This window comes from Perognathus longimembris, chromosome 23, assembly GCF_023159225.1.
Source record: "Perognathus longimembris pacificus isolate PPM17 chromosome 23, ASM2315922v1, whole genome shotgun sequence".
In the NCBI taxonomy this organism is placed as follows: Eukaryota; Metazoa; Chordata; class Mammalia; order Rodentia; family Heteromyidae; genus Perognathus; species Perognathus longimembris.
The window spans coordinates 2,896,475-2,923,811 of NC_063183.1; the positions used below are offsets into that span (position 1 = coordinate 2,896,475).

Below are 27,337 nucleotides of genomic sequence, written 5' to 3' on the forward strand. Positions count from 1 at the left end.
CAGGCAACAAATGCTCACTACGAGACTCAGGAAGAAAGCAGCTGATCATTTCAGTGTTTAATTCATGTTTAAGATCATTCTTTACAAAATCATCTGGCAAGTTCTAATAAATAATATACTTCTCTCATTTGTATAATGTTTTCTGGAGATGGTCTGGCCATGCAGCCCAGGCTGTCCTGGACTCCTGCCTCTGCCTCCAGAGTGCTGGGATTACAGGAGTGTCCTGCCTCGCCCAGCTGACAACCCTTTCTTCAGTATACAAAACAGCCAAGTCATTTCAGAGCCAACCCTCCCCGTGGCCGGCAGGTGTCCCGGCCGTCTGATGTGGCTGCAGACACCATCCCTGACCTCTTCTGTGGGAGGTCTGGGCTCAGAAGCTCACTCCCCTCATGGTGGCCACCGTGGTGGCCAGGCGGCGTGGCAGGCCTTTGCTCACTTGCCTGTAGTCCTCGGGCCGGGCTTTCAGCAGGGCCCCAATGTTCTGCAGGGTGCGCGAGGGCTGCAGGCCCAGGGCGTCCATCACGTTCATCAGATAGTCTGTGGGGAGGCAGAGCGTCAGCAGCATGCAGGATGGAAGGCCTCCCGCCAGGGAACGTGGGGAGAGCTCTCGAATCCCCAAAGGCTGCCCCTGCACCCTGTGGCCTCACCTGAGTGAGGAATTCCTAACCCTCACCTCCCACTCCTGTACCGGCACCCCCATACTCCCCCCAGATGCCAAAGGGGCAAGGAACACGGGGGCTTTGTGGCAAGGACGGTGTGAGGTGGAGGCCGGCTAGAACTCAGCCTCCCTCCCACATGGCTCCTGGGGCTCCAGCTGATTGGTACAGATTTCTGGGTCCACCCACAGATCAGACATTGTGAGCACGTATGATCCAGGACTCCCAAGCTCTGTGGTCCAAAACACAACCACCTGGAGAGGCATGGGGTGGCAGGGGGGTTGGGGGACAGCCAGGGATGCCCTCCAGCCTCTGCCTCCCCTGTCAAGGCACTGTGGGGCTGGGCAGAGGGACCGGTGTCTTCACATGGAGGAAGGGCACAGTGGCGCTGGTGTGCTGATGGGGTATCAGGCTCAGGACACCTCACCTTCCTCCTCCTCGGGTGGGCTCATCACTCAGAGCCCCTGCAATGCCCCTGGTCCCCGCTTACTCTCACAGCTGCCTGGGCCTGTCTCTCACCCCTCACTGGGCCTTTAGGAGACGCAGCTCAGGCTCGACCCACGGGGATGGCTGCGCTACACATCAGCGGTGGTTGTGTTGCTGATGCTGCTTTGCTGCAGTGTCTGTCTGCAAGGAGGTGCGCGCTGCCACAGCCCTCGCACCTCCACTGTCTCTCCTGCCAGAGCCCCCTTCAGCCTGGCCTCCTCAGCCAGGTCCTGCCCCTCACAGTGGAGCTCAGTCAGAAAAGGAAGCATCAGGTGGCTACTCAGGAGGCTGAGATCTCAGAATCGTGGTTCAAAGTCAGCAAGGCAGCAAAGTCCCCACAAGACTCTTATCTCCAATGAACCACTCAAAACCAGAAGTGGAGCTGTGGCTCACAGTGGTGGAGTGCTAGCCTTGAGCGAAAAAGCTCAGGGACAGTGCCCAGGCCCTCAGTTCAAGCCCCACAACTCACCAAAACAAACAAAGGCAGCATCTAATCCTCCCAGAAGTAGCCCTGACACACAGCAGGTGCTCAATCTGTGCTGAGGGGCAGAGCACGAGGACAACTGACACCTTGGGCACTCTGCATCTCCCCACATGGACTTCCTAATCTCTCCTAATACAGCACCCCCAAACTTGCTGCTCCCAGGGAAGGGATGCAGCCCTGGGGAGCCCTGGCCACTGGGGAGCTGATCCCTTAGCAGCCCTAGAGCTGCCTGGGGCAGAAGGGGCAAGTCAACACAGATGCCAGCAGAGACCCCCGAGCCCACCCGCAGGCCGACCTGGGCAGGCCCACTTTCTGGTGGGGACTATAGAGAAACCCCAGCTATGGGGCCTCATCATTATGCAAGAGGATGACCCACCTCACTTCCTTGCATGGGATGATGGGGATCAGCCTATCAGCACCCCATGCCCTGCACAAACCACAACCAACTTCTTAAAGTCACCCTTGGGTTTGGGCTGAGGAATCTGCATTTTGTTGTTTTCGTGCTGGTACTGGGGCTTGAACTCAGGGCCTGGCCTGGCCTTTAGCTTTTTCCTCTTGGCTAGTGCTCTACTTGAGCCACAGCTCCACTTTCGCCTTTATCTCAGTCAATTGGGGATGGTAATCCCACAGACTTTCCTGCCTGGAAAGACTGAGCCTGACCCCTGATCCTCAGATCTCAGCCTCCTAAGTAGCTAGGATTACAGGTGAGCCACCAGTGCCCAGCCTCTACATTTTTAAAATCAGAATCATGGTGAAATTTTGGGGTTGAAGTTAAGAGAAGACTTGGTTAGGTTCCTGGAGGCCACAGTGATGGACAGGGTGGGTTGGCAGGTGGAATGGCAGCGCCCCCACCCCCCCAGCCTGGGCACCCACCAATGTCGGTGGCCAGCTGCTTGGTGGCGTGTGGAGTCAGCTCGGGGATCTGGAGGACCACATCGCAGTAGGTCTGCATCGTGGCTCTGGCGATGGAGCCCAGCCAATGGTCAGCCATGTTGTCCAGCTCAGGCAGCTCATCTCCTAGAAGGGACAGAAAACTGCTGAAGACCCCAGAAGCCCCTGCTCTGGTGACCTGATTGCAGGAGTGCTGGGCACGAGCCCACCATGGAGCAGGGTGTGGAGGGAAAGACACGAGCAAGAGGGCAGTGAGGCTGCGGGACAAGGCAAGGAGGAACAGAGGAACTGCTTTAGTGCACAGGCCAAGGGCTTCTGCAGAGAAGGACAGGGATGCAGAGGAGCTAGAAGGGCACCCCCAAACCAGAAGGGGGGAGAACGGCTATGCAGGAGACATAGCTTATGTCTTCACACTGTAAATCTAAATTGTACACTCTAGCCCTTAAAAATGTATTAGTAAGCCGGGCGCCAGTGGCTCACCCCTGTCATCGTAGCTACTCAGGAGGCTGAGATCTGAGGGTTGCAGTTCAAAACCAGCCTGCACAGGAAAGGTCTGAGAGACACATCTCCAATGAGCCACCAGAAAACCAGAAGTGGCGCTGTGGCTCAAAGTGGCAGAGCACTAGCCTTGAGCAAAAAGAGGGCTCTCTTTGGGGTCATCTTACCAACATAAGTGAATCACAGGTTCCACTTACCACCTTTTGACTTGAATTTGACTGCATCTAATTTTTTTGGGCAGTGTCAGTAGTGGGGCTTGAACTCAGGGCTTGGGTGCTATCCCTAAGCTTTTCCACTCAAGGGACTCTTCCACTTGAGCCACAGCTTCACTTCTGGCTTTTTGGTAGTTTACTGGAGATGAGTCTCACAGCCTTTCCTGCCCAGGCTGGCTCTGAACCTTGATCCTCAGATCTCAGCCTCCTGGGTACCTGGGATGACAGGCATGAGCCACTGATCTTCTGTGTGGTAACTGTAACAGGCCACTCAATGGGGATGGAGCCCTGGCCTTTGCAATGGCTGTTGAGCACCCTGCCACTGAGCTGTATCCCCAGCGAGCTGCTCCATCTCTCATGTTCTAAGTGCTTCTTCCTCTGCTCACCTTACAGGGAAGGCCTACACTGCCTGACATTGGATATTAAGATGCTTTGAGATCAGCAAGTATGTGGCCCCTGTGCAAGAAGAGGAAGAACGTATCGTGGCATATCTTCCTTGCCTGTGTAGATTCGGGAGTCCTGAGGGGTGAGAGGCAAGCTCCGAGCAGAGGTGACAGCCAGAACACGAAGCTGCCAGGCTGCCTAACTCACACAACCATTGCTCGTGGTGGGAAGACTACCTGTCAGGGATCAGACAGGGGAGTGCTGAGCAGGACCCTCACCCTGAGAGCTCACAGCGTGACCACCAGCCATCACCTAGTCTGGAGCCCTGGTTGCTTTGGCTTCTGCCGCCCAGCTGGGGACCACTGGCTTCTTCCCAGTCCCTGTCTACACCCAGTGTCTACACCCAGTGACATGAGGCAGGCTCACCTTGCTCAGGAGGAAATGGGAGTTTCCCAGCATGCAAGGCCAGCTCCAAGGCAGAGTCCTCTTGGGTGACAAAGGGCTCGAGATTTAGGGGCAGAGACATGATGTACTGCCCAATCTGAAACCAAAGAAAGACTTTTAGCCTAATGCCTGGGCCCCACAGACGCGAGCTAGGCAGTTCACTCATGTCAAAGATGACATCCGTAGACGTGGGTGAGCATTGGAGTGTGGTGCTGGTTACGAGGACAGTGTGAAATCCCCTGGGGCCTTGTGCCACATGGCAGATCCAGGGATACACTGGTCCACGCTACGGACCAGGTCAGTACTACTTGGGATGTTCTTTAAAACTTTAGGAAGTGGGTCCTAACTAGAGAAAGTGAGGTAACCATGCAAGCTTCCTGAAATCCTGCATTCTGTCTGTGATGAAAAATAATAACACACCTAGTTTACTTAGAAGAGACTGAATGAAAAGATGAGAGAGCCATGGTGGAGAAGCGCCCATGGGCTCTTACATTGCTGATGTACTCCAGGGGAGTGAGGCTGAAGGCGGGCAGCTCATCGGTTAGCGTTTCTCCAATGCCAGCTGTGTTCCAGCTCTAGGGAGGGAGGGAGAGGAAGGCGTCAACCACACAACCTGGCAGAACCCCAAGATGGCACATAAACGTACACAAACAGTGAGGCATGGCCCTTCTTGCAGGATGCCTGTGGTCCGTGTTTGGCCTTGGGGACTGCTGTCCAGAAGAACATCTACTCTCCAAAGCCTGACAGCCTATCGCAGCGAGAGTCATCACTTATTCTCTTTAAAAGTCTCACAGACTTTCCTGCCTAAGCTGGCTTCAAACCACAATCCTTGAGTAATGACAATTAGAGGTGTGAGCCACTGGTGCCCAGGGAATCGTTCATTCTCTCTTCCAGCCCAACTACCAGAGGGCACCCATCCACTTTGGCCGTCTGGCTAAAAGGGTCAAATGAGAGTCAGGTCTGAATTGATGTGGTGGGGTCATCAGGCAGAAGAGCTGCCGGTGTGGGGAGTCCACTAACGCTGGCCTTCAGCACCGAGAGGTGAGGGATTTCCTCCTCAGAGACCACAGGCAGCCCCTTGTCTTGGTAGGGAGGCCCAGGATGAGCCTACCCCATCCACCAAAGCCAGTCTGTTCTGACGTCCCCCTGCCTTCTGGACTCATCTCTCAAATGGTTCAGAGAACAGGAGCTCTGAACCCAACAGCTGCCCCTGCTTGCGTGAGCACGTGCCATCCGTGGACCTGGTGCCAGCCTGTGGCTCTGGACATGGGCGGTGAGAACGACTCTGAAGTCACCACCGAAGCTCCCAGGTAAACCCTCAGGACACCTCTGCTCCGGCCTGGGCCCCAAGGCCAACCAGGACAAAAAGGCCCCAGCTGGCCAGCCTCCAGCAGTGACTCACAAGGTCGCCCTGGGGCTGCCCTCAGCCGCCACCCGACGCCCCATCTAGCTGCCTGATCCCTTAAGTAGCATTCCGGGAATGGAAGGAGGACTTCCGCCCCTGGGCCTCCCCACACTCCAGCACCAACGCCACCTCTGCTGGAGATGAGGCCTTCCCCTCCCCACCCTCACCCTCACCCTTGTTTGCTGGACTCCTTGATCTCACTTGAGAATCCTCCTGCATTCCAAACGCCCTTGCTTTCCCCAGCTCCCATCTCCAGCCCTGCGTGAAGGCCCGTGGCCCACTCAGGAGAACCTCATGACACAGTGTTCCCTGCGATGCTTCGCTGACCCGACAAGAGAGACGGAGGCTTGGTTCTGGGTCTCACTGCTCCCTGAGAAACAAGGACCCCGGGCACGCCAACCATCCCAGCCCACATCCTCACCTCTCCCTCCTTTCTTCTTGTCCTGTGCACATATGTGCAAGTGTGTGCACGCATGTGCATACACACAAGAGGCTGTGAGAGTTCTGCATCAGGTGCAAGCTTTTTTACAGTAATACTCAGGGTGATTAGAGAAGGGCTTGGCAAAGGGATGCAGGCTGTGCAGGCAGAAGTAAGGCTGGAAGAGACCGGGCCCAGTGACCCACGCCAGCAATTCTTGTCACTTAGGAGGCTGAGATCTGAGCATGGCGATTTGGAGCCAGCCTGGCAGGAAAGTCTGTCAAACAGCCAGAAGTGGAACTAGAGCTCAAGTGGTGGTAGGGCACCAGCCTTGAGTATAAACACTCAAGGACAGCACCATTGGCCTTGAGTTCAAGTCCCAGGACCAGCACAGCTGGCAACTCTGAGTATGTAGGGAGCCAGGAGAGTGCAGAGGGGAGCTCAGGGAAAGGAGGACATGGATGGGCAGTGGCAGTGGAAGCAGGTGGAAACACAGCAAAGGAGGAACAGGAAGACGGGGCAGGGCGGGTGGGGCTGGCCAGGAGAGGCATGGCAGGACTGTGGGGGCACAGCAGAGGGGGGAGGACTGGTATGGGCAGCGAAGACCAGTGCCACAGTTGTCCCCTTGGGACTGGGTGCTGCAGTGAGACCCAGGAAAGGACGGGGTGGGGGGGGAGGGAGGGGCAGGGAGAGCAGGCAAGAAGGAGGCCGGGCACAGGGGCGGCAGGGAAGCAGCAGCGGGGAAAAGAAGCTGGGGACAGGGCAAGCCCTGGGAAGCAGGCAGGAGAGGGGCACTTGAAAAGGACAATGGGGACATGAGGTGATTATTTCTTCATTGTCCACGATTTATGTAAACCGCCCTTCACAGGAGCTTATTCTAGTCATCTGTCATCAGGCACTATAGGTAAATGTCAATGATCTATTCTGAAATCAAATACAGTGTTAGCTTATAGTCTTAGAATACAAAAGAGCAATAGAATTTACCAGCAAACACTAGAAACAAACATCTAATGACCAGGGTTTAATTTCCAAATCCTTCAGGCCTGGTGTTTGCCTTTAGATTGGGTGCTGGGGGCTGGCTCTAGCGGACTCTAATCTCCAAAGCTGCACAGCCTGGCACTACGGGGAGGCCTCCGTGAGAAGATGCCACCCCAGCACCACGAGCCCCAGGCGGAGGCCAAGTCGGGAGGAATGAGCTCCCCGGTCAGGAGGCCAGAGCCTGACCTGGAGGCCAGGGAGGGACAAGAGCAGCGCAAGGCAGAGTCCTAACTCTGGAGTTACTGATGAGTAAGCTCAGGAGTTCTCAGGAACTTTCTCAACCTGGCAGAGAGCTCCAGGGAGAGAACAGCTCTCACAAGGAAGAAACATGATTTCTAGCTTAACAACTCCTTTGGTTTCATTTTGTTTCTTTTTTCTTCCTAGTTACATTCAAATGTGTTGATAGTGTACACATTTAAAAAAAAAATAGCACACGTGCTGGGGCTGGAAGCTCACACCTGTAATCCTAGCTACTCAGGGGGCTGAGGTCTGTGGACTGAGGTTCAAAGCCCGCTTGGGCAGGACAGTCTACAGACTCATATCCCCAATTAACCAGCAAAAAGTTTCTGGAAGTGGAGTTCTGACTTAAGGGGTATAGAGTACCAGCCTTGAGTGAAAAAGCTAAGAGGCAGGCCCAGGTCCTGAGTTCAAGCCTCAGGACCAGCACAACAAATGAAAATTTATAAAAATAACCCCACCTCTTCCTGTGGACCTGCGTGTGGATGCCTGCTCAGTCCTCGTGTGCATGAGGAGGTCTGTACAGAAGTCAGGACTGCCTGCTAGGCACCAGTGGCTCACGCCTGTAATCCCAACTACACAGGCACCAGTGGCTCACGCCTGTAATCCCAGCTACACAGGAGGCTGAGCTCTAAGGACCACAGGTACAAGCAAGACTGGGTGGGAAAGTTGTGACGCTTATCTCTAACTAAACACAAAAAAGCTGAAGTGAAGTTGTGGTTCAAGTAGTAGAGCACTAGCCTTGAGCACAAAAGCTCAGGGACAGTGCCCACCCAAGCCCCAAGTTCTAGCCCCAGGATACTTACTGTCTGTCTGTCTGTCTGTCTGTCTGTCTCTCTCTCTCTCTGGTTCAAGTAGTAGAGCATTAGCCTTAAGCACAAAAGCTCAGGGACAGTGCCCACCCAAGCCCCAAGTTCTAGCCCCAAGATACTGTCTGTCTGTCTCACACACTCACACACACACACACACACAGAAAACCACAACGACTCCCCCACCCCCACGCAATCCCACAGGATGCAGTCAGATAGGAGCTCTCCAGATTAAGATTTCGAAGCCGATTCTCTTTCCGGGTACCCAGAGCTGTGCCGACATGACCTCCCTCTTGGCTCCCTCTGGCACTGAGCTCCCTGACTCCTCCAAAGCAAGTCATGTTCTGCAAGTGGTGGATGTGAGCCAAGCATCATTCACAGTCCAGACACTTCCAAGTGACATAGCTGTGCTGAGCTGGGAGCTGACAGGACAGGGACCTGAGGACCTAGGACCCCCTGACCCTGAGACTCTGCAGGCCTGGCAGAATGGACTGTAGACGCAGGGGACTCACGTCCATCTTGGAAACGAGCAGCAGCTGCTGTTTGATGCGCAGGAAGACAGAATCAAAGGCCAACTGGTGGGCTTGCTGGTTAAGCCGGGTCAGTGCTGCCCGACAGGAGGCCAGTGGGGTGTGATTACTGCAGCCTTTCTCCTTCAACGAGAAAACACAGGCAGACATGAGGCCTCGGATCCAATCAGATTCTCAGCTTGTCGGCTGAGAACAGAAGAGAACAGATCTGGAGCTGGCTGTGAACCCCCCTCCCCTGTCTTACTCTCCCTCCCCAACCCCCCCTACACCCCCCACCCCCCACTTCCATCTCCAGGAGAGCAAGCTGAGGGGAAGACCCAGGAGACCCAGGAGCTCCAGCCAGACCAGATTCCATAAGGGCTGGAACCCTGGACTTGTGACTTGTTATTTTCTTTTCTTTTTTTTTTTTTTTTTTGGTTGGTCATGGGACTTGAACTCAGGATTTGGGCACTATCCCTGAGCTTTTCCACTCAAGACTAGCGGTCTACCACTTTGAGCCACAGCACCACTTCGGTTTTCTGGTGGTTCATTGGAGATAAGAGTCTCTCAAGCTTTCCTGCCTAGGCTGGCTTTGAGCCATGGTCCTCAAATCTCAGTCTCCTTGAGTAGCTAGGATTACAGGTGTGAGCCACTGGTACCTAGCTCATTATATTCAATTCACTTTTCCATGTGATTCTGATCCATCTGACTCTAGTATGAACTTGAGATTGGCACTTTGGAGAAGCAGCCTGCAGTCGCCCCTCAAGGACCGAGGGGAGGGAAGAGGTCAGAAGCATCACACATGGACAAGTGTGGCTCCCAAGGAGTCAGGTCAACCCTATCTGGCTGAAAGCCAGAGCATACAGAAGCTGTGGGAGTCCCTTCCCACAGCCTGGGAAAATGCAGAGATGGAAAATGTGCCCCTATACTCACCAGCACAAAGGAACTGATTACCACAGACATACATCAGATTGGCAATAAAGATAAACAGTTGCCCAAGCTTAATCTCAAAAGCATGGATGAATAAGTTTATAGAACAGCTCCAAGAAGTATGTTGGGAAAGCTCAAATCCAACCGGTTGGTGGGCGACCTGGGAGGGCACACCAGGGCCTCACACGTGGCCCGGTGCACAGTTCACACACACCCCCAAGCTCAAAGCTGGTCAGTGAATTATAGATTGCATCTCCAATAAAGGGGGCTGGGGGGCAAGCAGTGGAACGACACCTGTTATAACCCTGTTACAATCCTGGGCCATGCCCGGGGAGCTGCTTAACTCTCCAGTGAATGGGAGGTCCTCTGGCCTTTGCACCCAGTGTGCCCAAGGCTCAAAGCCAAGGGCAGCTGTGTGGTAGACCAACTAAGGCTGCTAAGACGAAGAAGGGGGCTCATGTTTCCCCGTGGGGTTCTGGCACCCCACAACTACTCCCCTGGAGGAGGAGCAACACCTCCAACCGCTCACTTGGGGGCCCTTTATTAGTTGTTTTTGTGGAAGTCCTGGGGCTTGAACTCAGGGCCTAGGCCCTGTCCCTGAGCTTTTCTGTTTCAAGATGAACATTCTACTTCCTGGGCTGCAGCTCCACTTCTGGCTTTTTGGTGCTTAATTGGAGATAAGAATCTCACACTTTCCTGCCTTGGCTGGCTTCAAACTTTCATCCTCAGTTCTCAGCCTCCTCAGTAGATACAATTACAGGCGAGACACCGGCGTCGGATTCGGGGTCCTCTTTTTCAGAGTCAGTCTACCTGCAGCCTATACACATGGGCCCCCTTTACCATTCAGTAAAGTACACTGTCCCTTGTTTCATGGACATTTTAAATTTCAGAGCCAATTCAGCAAGGCCATGAGGTCTAATGCCACATCCTCCAATCCACTTTTGATCACCCACACAAGGTGTAATGGGGTACACCTGTAATCCCAGCACTTGGGAGGATTTGCCAACTCCAGGCCAGCCTAGGCTGCACCAGAGGCCTTGTCTCAAAAGCCCAGCGGGAGGGCTGGACACTGGTGGCTCAGGTCTGTAATCTTAGCTACTCAAGAGTCTAAGATGTGAGGATCGAAGTTCAAAGGCAGCTTGGACAAGAAAGTCTGTGAGACTGTTATCTAATTAGCCACCCACAAACCGGAAGTGGAGCTGTGGTTCAAGTGGTAGAGTGCTTGTCTTGAGCAAAAAAAAAAAAAAAGTTCAGAGGTAGTGCCCAGGCTGTGAGTTCAAGCCCCAAGATTACCACAAAAAGAAAAAAGAGGGGGTGAGAAACAGGAAACAAAGACCCAACCATCCAATTCCAACAGCTCTATCTCAGTGGGTTTCAGTGTAGTTTAATTGATTAGCTACTTAACACCTCAACATAAAGGAGACAAGTGGCAGCAGGCCAGGCCTCGGCCAAGCCAGAAAGCCTACAAACCATACCTTGAGAGTATAAAGCATCTCCATCAAGCTGGCATACTCAGCGGGGCTGTCTTTCTGGAGGTAGTTATACTCCTGCCACGGGTTCCTGGCCGGGCTCTTCTTGTCTGCCAGGATGCCCTCCTGAAGGCCAGCAAGGCTCCGAGGGCTGTAGGAGTCAGACAGATACTTCCCAGCGGTGGCCAAAATCCTGAAACGCAAGCCAAGGCCATTGTGCCCGGTGCTGTCTGCACTCCGGAGCTGTCTGCACTGAGTGCTCCTCTCTTCCCAGGAAGCAGGGCGAAGACACCCATCACCATGCAGAAGAGGGCTGGGTATTTACTCCTGAATACTCCTGCCTCCAGAGATTCCATCTTCCCAATGTGACAGCCAGCCAGCTCTGGGGAAGCTCTGTCACCATGCCTATCACTATGAGCTTGCTTTGTAGACTTTTTGCTACCTAAGCCACACTAGCTGGAACTGTCCAGTGCCAGCGTCAGCCACCTGCAGACCACTGCCCCGAGAACAACAGTGACTCGCTGCCCTGCATGGCACTGGTGTTCCATGGCATTGCTAAGTTGACTTTTGTGCCAGGCACTGGTGGCTCACACCTGTAATCCTAGTTACTCAGGAGGCTGAGATCTGAGGATCACAACTCCAAACCAGCTTGGGCAGGAAAGTCTGTGAGACTCTTATTTCCAATAAACTGCTGGGGAAAAAAAAGGGAGGAGTAATAAGTTTGACAAGAAATGTATTCACTACCTTATGTATGTACCTGTAACTCCTCTGTACATCACCTTGACAATAAAATTCTTTTTAAAAAGCTTGGAGTGGAGATGTGGTTCAAGTGGCAGAACACTAGCCTTGATCACAAAGCTCAGGGACAGTGGCCAGGCCCTGAGTTCAAGCCAACAACTGACAACAAAACAAAAGACAGAACTAAGTTGACTTTTGTGGCTTGAGTGCTTTCTACTTAGAAGACCACCTGGTGGGGCTGTGCGTGCGAGACCTCTCCCCTGGACTGCTGGGGACCAGGGCCTCAATCCTGTGAGCATGTGCACCCTGCTGTTGAAAGTGCTCTGGCTTCCCATATCCTCCCTTGCCATCCAGCCTCTGCACTGTGAGGACAGTGTTACAAGAAAAGGGTGCCACCACAGGCAGTCTCAGGACCGTCGGGGCTGTGCCCAGCCCAGCCCCCCACCACTTTGCCATCACAGTTAGTTTACCTCTGGCTTTCATGGCACTCATCCAACTGCACCCCAGCCCCAAGGCTTCCCAGAGCTGTGCACCTCGCACGCAGATCTATTTGCCAAGCTCTCTCCACCCATGTGTGCCAGGGAGGTCCCGCTTCTCTGCCAAGGTCTGGTCATCGAGTTCCTCCGTCAACACCTGCCCCTCATATCCCCAGTCCCGATGCCCCTCTGGTCCAGGTGCCCCCATGGGGCCATGCATGTGCCACGTTTCCTCAGTTCTCTCACATGACACAACACACAGAGGGATCTTCATCGCTGAAGTCCTGGTGCCTAGCAAAGCGCCTGGCACAGGGCAGGCACTCAACAGCTATTTGTGAAGCCAGGTATGGGTGGTCACACCTATAATCCCAGCTACTTGGGAAGCTGAGATTGGGAGGATTGTGGTTCTAGGCCAGCCGAGCAGGAAAGTCAAGACTCCATCTTAATGGAAGAGGCTGGGTGTAGTTCCATGATCCTATCATTCCAGCCCTGAGGGGAAGCCTAGAGTAGGCAAACTGTGGTCCAGGCGTACACTGGGGAGACGGCGAGACCCTGTCTCAAAAATAATCAGTGCAAAAAAGGTCTGGAGGCAAGACTCAGTGGTAGATCACCTGCCTTGCTAGTGTGAGGCTTTGAGTTCAAACACTAGAGTGCCCAAATAACGACACTGTGGAGTAACATGGGGTCTGGGGACCGAGAAGGCGGGCCCTCGGGCATCAGCTCTCCCTGGCAGGGCAGGGTGATCATGCCTCAGTCTCAGGCAGCCCAGGGAACTGTGAATTTACTGCCCCGGCCTGCCACCACGCCCCAGAATACCAGGCCACACTGGCATGTTCTCAGCAGCACAACTAGCTTCACCTGGCAGAAGTACAACCCCAGCCTGAAAGAACTGACACCATCTTTCCCTCCCATCCAGACGGCATCCCCGTGGCGATCCAGGCTAGGACGGGAGGAGCAGATGGCAGTCAGGCCTTGTTGCCAAGGAGCTCAGAGATCAGTGGTGGATTCCACATGTGCCCACATGTGCACTGCGGTGCCAGGAGTGCAGCCTGTGCACGAGGAGGCCCCAGCACATCAGCCCCCAGCCCCTCCCCTTCATCATGCCAACATGTGCACTTACACTGCATCCCCAAACCGGCAGTCCATTTCACCACCATTTCCTGAAGTGCAGATCATCCCTGACTGACAAAGGAGGATGTCCCAACAAGGCTGACAATCTCCTCTGATAGACCTGGCTTTCGGCCCACCGCAGCTCAGGCCTGTAGCTCACCATGGAGCAAGGGCTGTTGCCAGGTAACGGCGTAAGGGTGGGGCTGTGGCCCTCTGCAAATGCCCAGCATCACGGGACTGCAGTCTACAGACAGCTGACCCAAGAAAGACCCAAATTCCAACTTGTTTTTTTTGGCCAGTCCTAGGCTGTTGGGGTCAGCTGCACCTTTAAGGGGCCACAGCTGACCTCGGCCTGTCCCTCCCCTTCCTGTCTTTAACAGGAAGAGAAGCCCATGTCCCTGGGGCTAGCACGTGTGCTACGGCGGAGGGGTACCCCAGGGGCCCATCCATAGGGGGCTGGGGATATGGCCTAGTGGCAAGAGTGCCTGCCTCATATACATAAGGCCCTGGGTTCAATTCCCCAGCACCACATATACAGAAAATGGCCAGTCCTGGGGCTTGGACTCAGGGCCTGAGCACTGTCCCTGGCTTCTTTTTGCTCAAGGCTAGCACTCTGCCACTTGAGCCACAGCGCCACTTCTGGCCATTTTCTGTATATGCGGTGCTGAGGAATCGAACCCAGGGCCTCATGTATACGAGGCAAGCATTCTTGCCACTAGGCCATATTGCCAGTTAGCATGGTTTCTCCCCAGTGTGTACCCTTTCTGTACTACCACAGAGGGTAATAAGAAGAATCATAGGGAAAACGCCAGGCGTCGGTGGCTCACACCTGTAATCCTAGCTACTCATAAGGCTTAGATGTGAGGAACAAGACTCAAAAGCAGCCAGAGCTGGAAAATCTGACTCTTATTTCCAATTAACCATCAAAAAGTTGGAAGCAGAGCTGTGGCTCAAGTGGTAAAGTGACAGCTTTAAATGGAAAAGGCTGAAGGACAGCACCCAGTCCAAGCCCCAGGACAAGTGCATGTGTGTGTACAGACACACAGAGAAAGCCGTCACGAGGCGGCCTTGTGTGTAAGGGCTCCAGCAGAGACCAGAGAAGCTATGGCTAGCTCCCTGCATGGCACTAAAACTGCCCAGGACACGGGAAATCTGTGCTGATGCCCAGCCCACCCCTTCTGCAGGGGTGACCTGAGGAGGCAGGGAGCTGTTGCCACCTGAAGGCCGAAGGCATCTGCAGTGCTGAGCACTGCCACCGCCCAGCAGCCTGGGGAGTGGTCCCAGCAGAGGCCTAGGTTTTGCAGGTCCATTGATGGGGAGATAAGATAAGCTTTACAGGCGGCTGCCACACACACTCCGTGCACCCCAGGCGGAAACACAGATGGTGGCTGTCCCTTTCCAGGCTCAGGGCTCCCAGGATGACATCACCCCTGTCATGGGCTGCCTTGGCCCCACCCAGGCTGCCCCAGTCACACCAAGCAGGCCTGGGCTTTCAGCTTTGCTCCAGGAATACTCAGTGCAGCACCCGTCCCCAGCCCCCCACCCCCATCCCACTGCGGCCTGATGAGGAAGCCACTGGAGCAATGCCAGCCTGACAGGACCACACTCACCCACTCCCATGACTCAGGGGGCACGAAGGTGCCAGTAAGGGCCTCTCAGACACAGCCATGGTCCTGGGACTTGAACTCAAGGCCTGACCGCCATTCCTTTGCTTTTTTCCACAGCTCTTTCTTTTAACCTAAGAAGCTGTTGCTAGGCTCAGTGGCCTCTGTCAGTAAAGGTGGGATGGGAAGAGGGCCTAGCTCTGGGCACTGGGCGGGAGGGGAGATTAGTGAGTTGACTCACATCTAGTCCCACATGTCAGCTCAGCAAGTGACAAGAGAGTGGGAGGGAGACCGGAAGTGACACAGCCTGTGGCAGAGGCTGGGTGAGCAGATTTCCAGGTCTCATTTTACTTTTCTCTGTGTGTGTGCCTGCAGTGAGACTTGAACCCAGGGCCTCACACTCCTGCTTAGCTTTTTTTTTTAATTAAACTTTTTTCTTTATCGTCAAAGTGTGATACAGAGGGGTTACACATTCATATGTAAGGCAGTGAGTACATTTCTTGTTCAACTTGTTACCTCCTCCCTTATTTTTCCCTCTCTCCCTCCCCCTCTGCTTAGCTTTTTCCATCCAAGGTTCGCGCTCTTACTACTTGAATCACAGCTCTACGTCCAGCTTTTGCTGGTTGACTAGAGATAAGAGTCTTTTGGACATATCTGCCTAGGCTGGCTTCAAACCTCACTCCTCAGATCTTAGCCACCTGAACAGGCAGGATTGCAGGTGTGAGCCTTCAATGCTTAGCTTCAGGTTTTATTTTGAATACTTGTGAATTGTTTTTCCCTCTTTTTGTTTTCTCTCTCCCCTATCCTACCTCCAGTGCTGGTGATTGAATCCAGGGCCTTGCCTATGTTGGCAAGCTACAGCTATGTTGGCTGAGCTACAGCCCATTTTGATTCTTGCAATGGACAAATGCTATTATTTAAGAAAATGTGATAACGCATTTCTTTTCTCCCTCCCCCCCACCCTTTTTTTTGGCCAGTCCTAGGCCGTGAACTCAAGGCCTGAGCATTGTCCCTGGCTTCTTTTTGCTCAAGGCTAGCACTCTGCCACTTGAGCCACAGCGCCACTTCTGGCCGTTTTCTGTATATGTGGTGATGAGGAATCGAGCCCAGGGCCTCATGTATACGAGGCAAGCACTCTTGCCACTAGGCCATATTCCCAGCCCCCCCCCCCCCACCCTGCTTTATAAAAAGACTGTCTCACCACACATGTCTTTTAATTAGGTAAGAAATTAGCCAGGTGCTGGTGACTCATACTTGTAATCCTGGCTACTCAGGAGGCTGAGACCTGAGGACTGAGGTTCAAAGCCAGCCCCGGCAGGTAAGTCTGTAAGACTCTTAGCTCCAATTAACTCCCAAAAGCCAGAAGTGGAGCTATGGCTCAGGTGGTAGAGCACTAGCCTTGAGCGAAAAGCTAGGGACGACGCCCCAAGTCCTGAGTTCAAGCCCCAGGACCGACCAACACACAAACAAACACACACACACACACACACCCTCCATCTCCTCCTAAGCATCCTTTAAGGCAGACACACACACACACACACACACACACACACACCCTCCATCTCCTCCTAAGCATCCTTTGCGCACACACACACACACACACACACACACACACACACACACACCCTCCATCTCCTCCTAAGCATCCTTTGCAGCTAACCCAGAACCCCACCCCTTACCCCCACCCAGGGCAGCTCCTTATAGCACAGCTGTGTGTGCTAGGGAGAGTGGGTGGCTGATGCACTGCAGGGCTGCCCTGCACTGGTTTTAGTCACTGCCTAGTTTCTGAGTGGGGCTGCTTAGGAGTCTCGGCAGTGATGGCCACCTCCACTCTGCCCTGGCACAGGACTTCACGTACGTGAAAACAGACAGTCATGACCAGACACCGCCAAGAGAGTGTGTGCAAAAGCTGTTCCCGCAGCCCATTCCACTGCTCCCCACAATCCCACCACCAAGATGTTACTCTGCAACACAGGGAGGAGGTTCAACAACTATTAGTGCCTCAAAGAAAATGTCTGGGGCTGGGGATATGCCTAGTGGCAAGAGCACTTGCCTCGTATACATGAAGCCCTCGGTTCGATTCCCCAGCACCACATATACAGAAAATGGCCAGAAGTGGCGCTGCGGCTCAAGTGGCAGAGTGCTAGCCTTGAGCAAAAAGAAGCCAGGAACAGTGCTCAGGCCCTGAGTCCAAGGCCCAGGACTGACAAAAGAAAAAAACAAAGAAAATGTCTGTAGGACCCAGGCACAGAGTACATGCCAGTAATCCCAGCACTCAGGAGGCTGAGACACATATATTGAAACCCAGTCTTTAAAAACAAAACAAGGCAAGCCTATAATCCTAGCTGCTCAGCAGGTTGAAATCTGAGAACCACACTTTGAAGCCAATGCTGGGCAGGAAAGTCCATGAGACTCTTATCTCCAGTTCTCCAATAACCCACACAGAAAAAGCCGGAAGTGGTGCTGTGGCTCAAGTGGTAGAGTGCTAGCCTTGAGCAAAAGAAGCTCAGGGACAGTGCCCAGGCCCTAAGTTCAAGCCCCAGAACTGGCAAAAAAAAAAAAAAAAAAAAGGAAGGAAGAAGAGGAGAGGAGGGGAGGAGGTGGGGGAGGAGGTGGAGGAGGTGGTGGAGGAGGATGTGGAGAAGGAGAAGAAGGAGAAGGAGAAGAAGAAAAGGAAGGCAGGAAGGAAACAGACAAACCTGGAACTGGTGGCTCATGCCTGTAATCCCAGCTACTCAGGAGGCTGAGATCTGAGGATCAAGGTTCAAAGCCAGCCTGGGCAGGAAAGTTCATGAGACTCTTATCTCCAATGAACCACCAGAAAATTGGAAGTGGTGCTGTGGCTCAAGTGGTAGAGTGATAGATAGCCTTGAGCTAAAGAGCTCAGGGACAGCACCTAGGCCCACAGTTCAAGCCCCACAATGGATGGGGAAAAAAAGAAAAGGAAGCAGAAAGAGGAGAAGAAAAATAATGTGCATGGAACTTCTAGACTAGAGAAATCAGCTGAACTAAGGGAAGGTGTGGAGCCTTTGCTAAGCTGTCTGGATGGGCCTTCCTGGGCAGCTTAAGCACAGCGAGGAGGGACAACGCACCCCTTGGCACCCCAGAGTTCTGCTTCCGGCGGAAGGCAGCTGCCTGGAGCCTGAATCACCACTTGCAGCACTTTATTTCTCCAGGAACATTTATTTGGAGCCCAATAACTGCCTTACAAGCAATCAATAGGAGCCCAGCCCATGTATCATTTGGAAACATCGTGTACTGTTTCCTCATTTAGACTGAGACCTCCATACCTAACCAAATCTACGTGAGCTATGCCAAGGAGGATGGAGCCATGCCCTTCTCCCATGGCTCAATAAATGTTTAATGATGACAATAATGACACCTCATGCCTAGGGACAGGCAGTTCTGGGGCCCCATGGCTTCCAGACCATATGCTGCCCTTGGGGTACTGTGTACTGGATCCAGTTCCTCCCAACCCAGAACCCCGGGCGCAAGGCGGAGGGCAGGGAGGATGCCCCTCTCCTACCTGTTAGCGAGCTGCTGCTCAAAGTCCCCACACTGCCGCAGGAGCTCTCCACAGGTGGCTATTATCCTAAACAAACCAGAAAAGGCACTTGAGGTTCAAGTGCCTGGAATGCCAACATTTACAGGACAAACATTGTCTCATTCATAACAATTCTGGGTATTCACTCCTCACGCCTGGCTCTGGGAACCTGTTAACCGCTTGCTGGCCACTGCTAAGGTGCACATAGTTGGTGATTAGTGAATGGGAAAGGCAAATGTTGGTCCCTCGTAATATCTTCCAGGTAGGGTGGCTTCAAATAATTGACATTCCCAACACACAGAACTCTGCCTTTGAGACAAAAGGTTAGGAATACTTTGTATTTAAATGTTTACATCAAAAGGTATCGACTTATTATCTTTGGATGTCTGTTACCTGCAACACTAGACCTGTGACTTGGTACCCCATGGATCTTCTCTGCTCCCCTAAAAGGCAGATAAAGACTAGGCCAGCCATTTGTGCCTCAGAGATCAATCAGCCAGTGTGCGCCATTCCTAGTCCTTTAATTCTCGAGTAACTCTGTGCCAGACTCTGTGCCAGGTCTCAAGTTATAGTGGCTACCGAGTCCTTCAACGCTGAGCTCATAATAATGTCAGGACAAATCCGAGGATTAAAAAAAAAATATCTCGGGTCTAGTTAACGTTTAACTTCCTCTAAAAGGGCCTGTCATCACCAGGATATCTGAGCATTCCATCATAAGAAAGGTTTATGAGAAAGTAAAATATTCCATTTGCCTTTGGCACAACAAAGCCAATTTATTCAGAATATTTCCCGATACTCCAAGTCACTAACAGGCAATGGGGGTTACAGTTAGCATCTGGAACATTAAAAGTTTATTAAAATAAATAAACAAAGGTCCAGTACAGAGTCCATAAAGCGATGGTTTGAAATGGTCCTTAGGTCTTCTCTGAGTCTCAGCAGGTGATTATCACCGGAAAAGTACATGTGATACCCCACAACTGGAAGCCAGGTGAAAAAATGCAAGTGGGTAAAGTGGGCCATGTGAAGAGCAGCTTGTCTGCTTGGAATGGTTTGTAAGAAACGTCGAGATTCCTTTGTGTATCAGCTGAAGAATGTGGCTGTTAGGCCACTTGGGAGGAGAGAAGCAGAGAGGACAGGCTGCCTGCCAGGCCTAGTAGAGCTCTGGGACAAACTGATGATGCGGCCCACTTAGACCGTGGCTTCCAGTTTTGAAGGAAATGTCAGAATTACGTGAGCAGGCATCTGTGGCTTACACCTATCATCCTAACTAATCAGGAAGCAGCCAAGATCTGAGAATTCCAGTTTGAGGCTAGCTCTGGCAAGAAAGTCCATGAGATTCTTATCTCCAATTAACTACCAAAAAGCCAGAAGTGGGGGTATGGCTCAAGTAACTGAGTGCTAGCCATGAGTGGAAAAGCTAAGGGACAGTGCCTAGGCCCTGGAGTTCAAGCACCAGGACTGGCACAAAAACAAACCAACAAAAGAAATCTGGATTGGGCTAAATCTGGTTTTAAAATGTTGGCAACTAAACCCCATTTTTTCCAAATGCTATGATCACAAAGCATGATGGTGAGCCAAACCTGCTAACCTGCCTTCTCTGGCTGGACGTGTTCAAGGGCCAAACCTCCCCAGGCCACGGCTGGCCACATGTTCAGCAGACCTCAGGCCTAGGGCAGCAGGGGGTCTACGATGGGCCCATGAGGGCAAGGACTGAGTCAGAAGCTGGCCAGTGTCATTCGTGCCTTTCAGAGAGACACACAGCACTGCCTCACTGCTGAGCCCGTTGTTCTCAGGCCACTGGAGCCTTCTCTAAGCACAGCCTTGATATTCTTGTCTGTAAAAACTGCAGGCAAAGTGGGAGAATCCCACACCACACGAGGCATTTTGAAAGAACTTTTTAAAAATAGCTCAAGTGTAAGCCAGGCACTGGTGGCTCACATCTATCACCCTAGCAACTCAGGAGGCTGAGTTCTGAGGATCACAGTTCAAAGGCAGCCCAGGCAGGAAAGTCCATGAAACTCATCTCAAATGAACTATCAGAAAAGCAGAAATGGAGCTATGGCTCAAAGTTAGAGCCGACAGTCTTGGGCACAGTTCAGAGATAGCACCCAGGCCCTAAGTTCAAGCTCTATGACTGACCAAAAAAAAAACCCCCAAAACAAAAAAAGTTCACAAGAGAGGACTATTTTGGTTTTGCTGATGGTGGTTTGTTTGGATTTTGTTAATTACCTTTTCAGAACAGAGTATTAGTATTATTTTAAAAAGGGCAATGGAAGAGAAACACAAATGCCTTCTAAGGCCCCTTGCTTCCTGCACACACTATGCAGCACAGTGGTGTTTATCACATCAGCCCCGTTACCTGACGGAGTTCTGAAAAGCCGTCCAGTCCTCCTGGAACAGGGAGTTGGGAGGGATGTCGTCCAGTTTACACTTCTTCCGGATTGACTGGAGCGCATTGGTAAAATCTGACACATACCTAGGAGAAGGGAGGAAGGACAGATCTGGGCACACCCACAATTCCACAGCTGTGCACAAATTGCTAAGGACCTGGAGGATTTTCAAGACTCCCAATCCCTAGTAACATGACTGCAAAATGTGTCTGTGAGCCAGACCAACTCAATCACATGGAAGGGCAATGCAAGAGGCGCTCAATTCTGGGTGCTGATGGCTCACAACTGTCATCCTAGATACTCAGGAGGCTGAGATCTGAGGATCACAGTTCAGAGCCAGCTCTGGCAGGAGTCTGTGAGACTTTTATCTCCAATGAACCACCAGAAAACCCGAAGTGGAGCTGTGGGTCAAGTGGTAAGGTGCCAGCCTTAAATGAAAAAGCTAAGGAACAGGACCCAGCCAAGGCACTGAATTCAAATCCCAGTACTGGCTCAAAACAAAATAAAACAAAGGCAGAGTACTGAAAAGTTGTTCTCTGCTGTAGAATCCACCCTCTCAAAGATCTGCTATCCTTCCCTTTGCAGAAAAAGCTTTAGAAAAATCCATTCCCTTCTTTTTGGTTCTTTCTTACATGTTGTCTAGTAGCCTCTGTATCCCGCTACAGCTGCCTTTCATGCAGGAGTGTTTCTGAGCTCTACCTGTGTCATCATGTGTGGGGTTCCTCCATGAGTATTTAGTTTGCTGAGGCACTGCTGAGCCCTAGCAGAGAAACACCGTTGCTTCAAATCTGTCTTTGTCATCTGTGCTGCAGTGGACATCGGTAAGAATGTCCTGGGGCTCAGGAGCAGGAATATAGACCATATACAACATACACTCAACTGGCTCAGGTGTCACCCTACAGAAGTGCCAGCCCCAACCCGTGCCCTGGCCTTACTTGGCAAAGAGGGACTTCAGGGCTGTCAGCAGGCCGCAGGTTCCCAGGCCATTGGTGAACTGGGCACATCTGTCAACAGCTGCAGACGCCAAGCCAAAGAGTTTGTTCACCGAGTGGCTCAGCTCCTGCACGCAGTCGATCACTTCCCCATGCTCCTGCAGTGAGGCCGACCAGGGGGAGCCACGTCAGACTCCAGAAGACAGGGGCGACTACCCAGCCCTGTTGTCTAGGGGGAAACATTTTTGTTTTGTTGTGCTGGTCATGGGGCTTGAACTCAGGGCCTGGGAGCTGTCCCTAAGAATCTTTTTTTGCACAAGGCTTTTTTTCCCCCTCCACCACTTGAGCCACAGCTCTACCTCTGGCTTTTTCTGAGTAGTTCATTAGAGATAAGAATCTCACAGACTTCCCTGCCAGGGATGGCTTCAAACTGCAATCCTCAGATCTCAGCCTGCAGAGTAGCTAGGATTACAGGTGTGAGCTACTGGCACCCAGCCACCTTAAATTTTTAATCCTTCCCTCTTCCTTCTGTGCTAGAGACTAAACTTGTTACTGAAGCTCTCATGCTATGATTCAAATTCTCCACGCAGACATTCCAGAATGGAGCAGGAAAATACTTCCTTCCCAGGCAAGAATGTAACCAGAGTGAAACAGACTTTCTAGGTTTGTCCCTAGAAAATGGGAGACATGGCAAGAGGTAGTGGACCTTCACCAGCTTGGATCAAAGCTTCTGCGGCCACTCCCCTCCTGCTCCACAACCTTAAATGGCTTGAGCGCAACATACAACATGTGAGGCGCGGAGGGTCTGTCCCTCACATCCTGGGCCCACACAGCGCACCAGACCCACAGCATGGTCCTTGACCACAAAGCTCCTTTGTACTATTTCTATGCTTCAAGTTTTCCATAAAATAAAGGCCTCTAGGCAGAAACTGCTGAACCAGAGGGAGATAACAAATTCTTTTTCTTATAAATCTTTAGCAGAGATTTCTGTATGTGTGTCCATCCTGGGGCTTGAACTCAGGACCTGAGCACTGTCCCTGAGCTTTTGTTTTGCTTAAGGCTACCATTTGAGCCACACCTCCACTTCCAGCTTTTTGCTGGTTAATTGGAGATAAGAGTTTCATGGACTTGTCTACCCAGGGTGGCTTCAAACCATAATCCTCAGATCTCAGTAGCTAGGAATACAGATATGAGCCACCAGTGCCAGGGATTTTTAGTGGGGATTTTGAATGATCACTTGCCGGTGTGTATCCACACTCTCATTTCACATTTATCGTGAAGAGCCACAAAGCATCATAGCACCCCCATGCTCCGGGGCACACAGAAGGCTTCCTGATGGCCCGGCCAGTGGTCATACCAAGGGCACGGCACTGATCTGGATGAGGAGGTTGTTCTCTTCCAGGCTGCCATACTTCAGCTGGTAGGGTTTGTAAGGCCCATACACGGCATCCACCAGCTCCACCACTTTCACCAGGTTGTGCTCATCTGTAAGGAATCAGACATGAAAAACAAGCAGCAGAGGCAAAGGCAGGAGGGATCTGCTAGAACTTGTCCTAGTCTGTCTTCGGGGTGACTGTGTTTGTTAAATCTGCTTTTATCGCTCATGGAAGCTTCTTTGATCGTCACTGCAGAAAGCACCTCCAGGATCTGGCTTTGTGTGTTATCTGCTGAAAGCACTTTATTATAAAGACTCCAGCCTTACAGTCTCCCAACCGGTCCCTTCCCACGCAAACTCTTGTCAGGGCCACACGCCAAACTGCTACAGAAAGCTGAGCACTGTGGCTCATGCTTAGAGTCAGTGGCTCAGGAAGCTGAGGTCTGAGGATGAAGCCAGCCTAAGCAAAGAAAGTTTATCTCTAATTTACCAGCCAAAGCCAAAAGTAAGGCTGTGGCTCAAGTGGAAGAGTGCCAGCCTTGACTGAAAAAACAAAAACCTAAGGGACAGAACCTAGGTCTCGAGTTCAAGCTCCAATACCTGCATTTAAAAAAAAAAAAAAAGGACACTTCTGGCTTTTGGCTAGTTAATAATCTCTCTGCCTGGGGCTGGGAATATGGCCTAGTGGCAAGAGTGCTTGCCTCCTACACATGAAGCTCTCGGTTCAATTCACATATATGGAAAACGGCCAGAAGGGGCGCTGTGGCTCAGGTGGCAGAGTGCTAGCCTTGAGCGGGAAGAAGCCAGGGAAGATGCTCAGGCCCTGAGTCCTAGGCCTAGGACTGGCAAAAAAAAAAAAAAAAAAAAAAAAATCTGTCTGCCTGGGATAGCTTTGAGGTGAGATCTTCAGATCTCAGGCTTCTGAGCAGCTAGGATTATATGTGTGTAGGTGTAAGCTACCAGCACCTGGCCCAGAGCCTACTTATAGCTAAATAAATATATGTTCATCACCCAGAATGCATCCATGGAAAATTATATATGACATGCATATATTCTTTCTCTCCCTCTCTCTCTCTCTCTCTCTCTCTCTCTCTCTCTCACACACACACACACACACACACACACAATTAATTGAAATTCAAGATTCTCACTGCAGGCCATAGAAGAAGGTAGTACTCTTCTATTGATATACATGGCAGCCGTGCATGAAGATGGCACAAGGAAACTCACTGAATGCTAGTATACATTAAGGGTGGGGGTAGAGAAAGAGAGAGACACAGAGGGGATTATTCTGATTAAAATATAATATATGAACGTGTAAAATACCATGGCAAATCTCCTTGGTATGATTAACATACACTAGAAATATGAATGGCAGGACAGCAAAGCAGGCTGTTGGGGGCTGGGAGAGTTAATATGATCCAATACTTTCAATGTAGATATGGAAAGAAAAAAAAAAAACAACCCAGAACAGTGACATCTATTGCAATGGCTTTAAGGGGAGGGAAAGGAGCACAAGGGAGAGTGAGAGAGCGCATGCGTGTGGTGGGTAGACTGCATGTACATACAGAAATGCCACAATGAGCCCCCACTGTGCAATTAATGTACGCTAAAACAAAATTCTTTAAAAAAAAAAGTGGTAAAACGAATTAGTGGTATTAAATTTGATTCAGAAGTAAACTAGCAATTTTTGTTTCTAAATCAAAACCAAGATTTTGTTCGGGGGTTTTTTATAGAGATAGGGCTTTTCTAGCCCTAAAGTCACTATGTACTCCAGTTGGCCTTGAAATAAAAAAAATCCTCCTGCACGGGGCTGGGAATATGGCCTAGTGGTAGAGTGCTTGCCTCATATACATGAAGCCCTGGGTTCGATTCCTCAGCACCACATATATAGAGAAAGCCAGAAGTGGCACTTGTGGCTCAAGTGCTAGAGTGCTAGCCTTGAGAAAAAGAAGCCATGGACAGTGCTCAGGTCCTGAGTCCAAGCCCAGGACTGGCAAAAAACAAAACAAAACAACAACAACAACAACAAGAAGAAGTCATGTTTGTAGTGATAATAAAGAGAAAACGGGATATAGTAACACACTTAAAATTCTAGCGCTCAGAAGGCTGATACAGGAGGGTCTTATGTTTGAGGATAGCCTTATGGTTGAGACAGCAAGACTTTCTCTCAAAAATAAACCAAAAGGAAGGAAAAAAGAAATGAGACAGCTGGAAATGTGGCCTAGTGGCAGAGTGCTTGCCTAGCATGCATGAAGCCCTGGGTTTGATTCCTCAGCACCACATACACAGAAAAAGCTGGAAGTGGCACTGTGGCTCAAGTGGTAGAGTGCTAGGCTTAAGCAAAAGCAGCTCAGGGACAGTGCCCAAGCCCTGAGTTCAAGCCCCAGGACTGGCAAAAGAAAAAAGAAAAGAAGAGCTGGGAATATGGCCTAGTGGCAAGAAAGCTTGGGTTGTATATATGAAGCCCTGGGTTTGATTCCCCAGTACCACATATATAGAAAACGGCCAGAAGTGGTGCCTATGGCTCAAGTGACAGAGTGCTAGCCTTGAGCAAAAGGAAGCCAAGGATAGTGCTCAGGCCCTGAGTTCAAGGCCCAGGACTGGCAAAAAAAAAAAAAAAAGAAGAAGACAGGGAAGAAAAGAAGGAAGGAGGTGTTCCCTTTACAAAAGAATGCCACAGGATGACAGAGTGAGGAAATCACTGTTTCATAATCAACAATGTTCATTTATTCCACCAATGGAAGCTCAAGTAAGTGCGGCTTAGGGAATGATAGTCCTGTGAGCTCAGTATCAGACCCCACACTTAATCATGCCCAAAGTCAGACACATGTTCCACATGGTTAATCTAACCTGTCACCAACAGTTGGACAGGCCTGGGCCTCCTGAGGTCACGCAACCTATGCACTGGCATCATCACAAGACTTTTGCCAAAAATGTCTGATATGAATCTAGTAATGAGGAAGAAATGGACAACTGAAAACGAGCCATTCTGTGGGAAAACGACCCTGTCTTCTTCACACATGTCAATGAAATGTCTGTTGGAGATGAAAAGAAATCGAAGAGACAGGCAATCCAGCACCACCATACACGAACTGAATCTCAGCTGCAAGGGCATCTACCAAACTCGGAGAGTAAGAGCACTGACTATGTAGCCAACAATACGGAATCAATATGAAAGTTCTCATTGTGATAGTGGCCACAAAACGTTCTTCTACAAACACAAAATCCCAGCACTGGTGGCTGAGTCAGAAGGATCATGAGTTCAACTACATAATGAGAACTTGGCTGAAAAAATTCATGTACAAATTCTACTGGGATAGCACGAGAGAGAGAGAGAGAAAGAAAGAGAGAGAGTGAGAGTACCTGGGGCTTGAATTCAGGGCCTGAATGCTGTCCCTGAGCTTTTCTTTGCTCAAGGCTAGCACTCTGCCATTTGAAGAAGCAGGACAAGCATAACATGTCCCCTGCTGTCCCTGGCCCCCTGGCCCGCTCTGCTTCAGCAGGACTCAGGGCTCCACATTCCTGAGCCACTTGCACCCAGGCAGCTCCCAGCATCCACTGTGCCTCTCCCACCACTGAGGCCTGGCCAGGGAGTGTGCCAAAAATACCTGTGAATCATCAGGAGCCCGAACAATAAACACACTCCCTAGAATGTCCAGGCAATTAAACGCAAGGTAATTAAGGAGAGTAACTATTAAATAAACGGAGTCAGTGACACACGGCAGCCACATGGCAGAACGGGGTCTTCCTGAAGCCATTTCTTGATTTGACAACAGCGTGCGTCAGGAAGGGAACACTGACACTTGACCAGGCTTCAACATGATGGGGACAGCTGGGGAGAAGCAAGGACAGATGTGCTGACCCAGAGGGGAAGGACAAGTGCTTTACTCCAAGCTGGCCCTGGAGAACCTCCGTGCCTTACAGCCTGGCCATCCAGCCCGGCTCCCCTGTCCTGCAAAACCTGCTGATTTCCTTCCAGAAACTGCCCTGTGTGCCCAGCACCTGGGCAATGTTCCCACGGAAGAGCCTTCCATATGTGTGTGGGGAAGGACATCACTACAACGGCACTTCCACTGTGTGTGTGTGGTGTGTATGTGTGTGTACGTGCATGAATGCACACACGTGCGCTGGCTCTAGGGCTTGAACTCAAGGCCTGGGTGCTGCCCCTGAGCTTCCCTTCTCCACCATTTGAGCCACAGCTCTACTTCCAGCTTTTTGCTAATTCATCAGAGGTATGGGACTCATGGGCTTTCCTGCCTGGGCTGGCTTCAAACTGTGACCCTCCTATTTCAGCG

At 51.4% G+C, this 27,337-nt stretch overlaps 1 protein-coding gene across 1 annotated transcript in view; it reads right to left on the reverse strand.

Moving 5' to 3' along the window:
• Positions 1-26: 26 nt before the first annotated feature.
• Positions 27-27,337, reverse strand: part of Cog7 (component of oligomeric golgi complex 7) — a 49,085-nt gene continuing 21,774 nt past the window's right edge. The window contains exons 8-17 of the mRNA XM_048333034.1: positions 23,022-23,149; positions 21,668-21,822; positions 20,702-20,818; positions 18,325-18,390; positions 10,877-11,063; positions 8,475-8,615; positions 4,547-4,630; positions 4,038-4,152; positions 2,500-2,643; positions 27-537 (exon numbers count right to left, since the gene is read on the reverse strand). Coding sequence (XP_048188991.1) covers positions 371-537; positions 2,500-2,643; positions 4,038-4,152; positions 4,547-4,630; positions 8,475-8,615; positions 10,877-11,063; positions 18,325-18,390; positions 20,702-20,818; positions 21,668-21,822; positions 23,022-23,149 — 1,304 coding nt within the window. The 3' untranslated portion in view covers positions 27-370. The remainder of the gene's footprint in view (positions 538-2,499; positions 2,644-4,037; positions 4,153-4,546; positions 4,631-8,474; positions 8,616-10,876; positions 11,064-18,324; positions 18,391-20,701; positions 20,819-21,667; positions 21,823-23,021; positions 23,150-27,337) is intronic.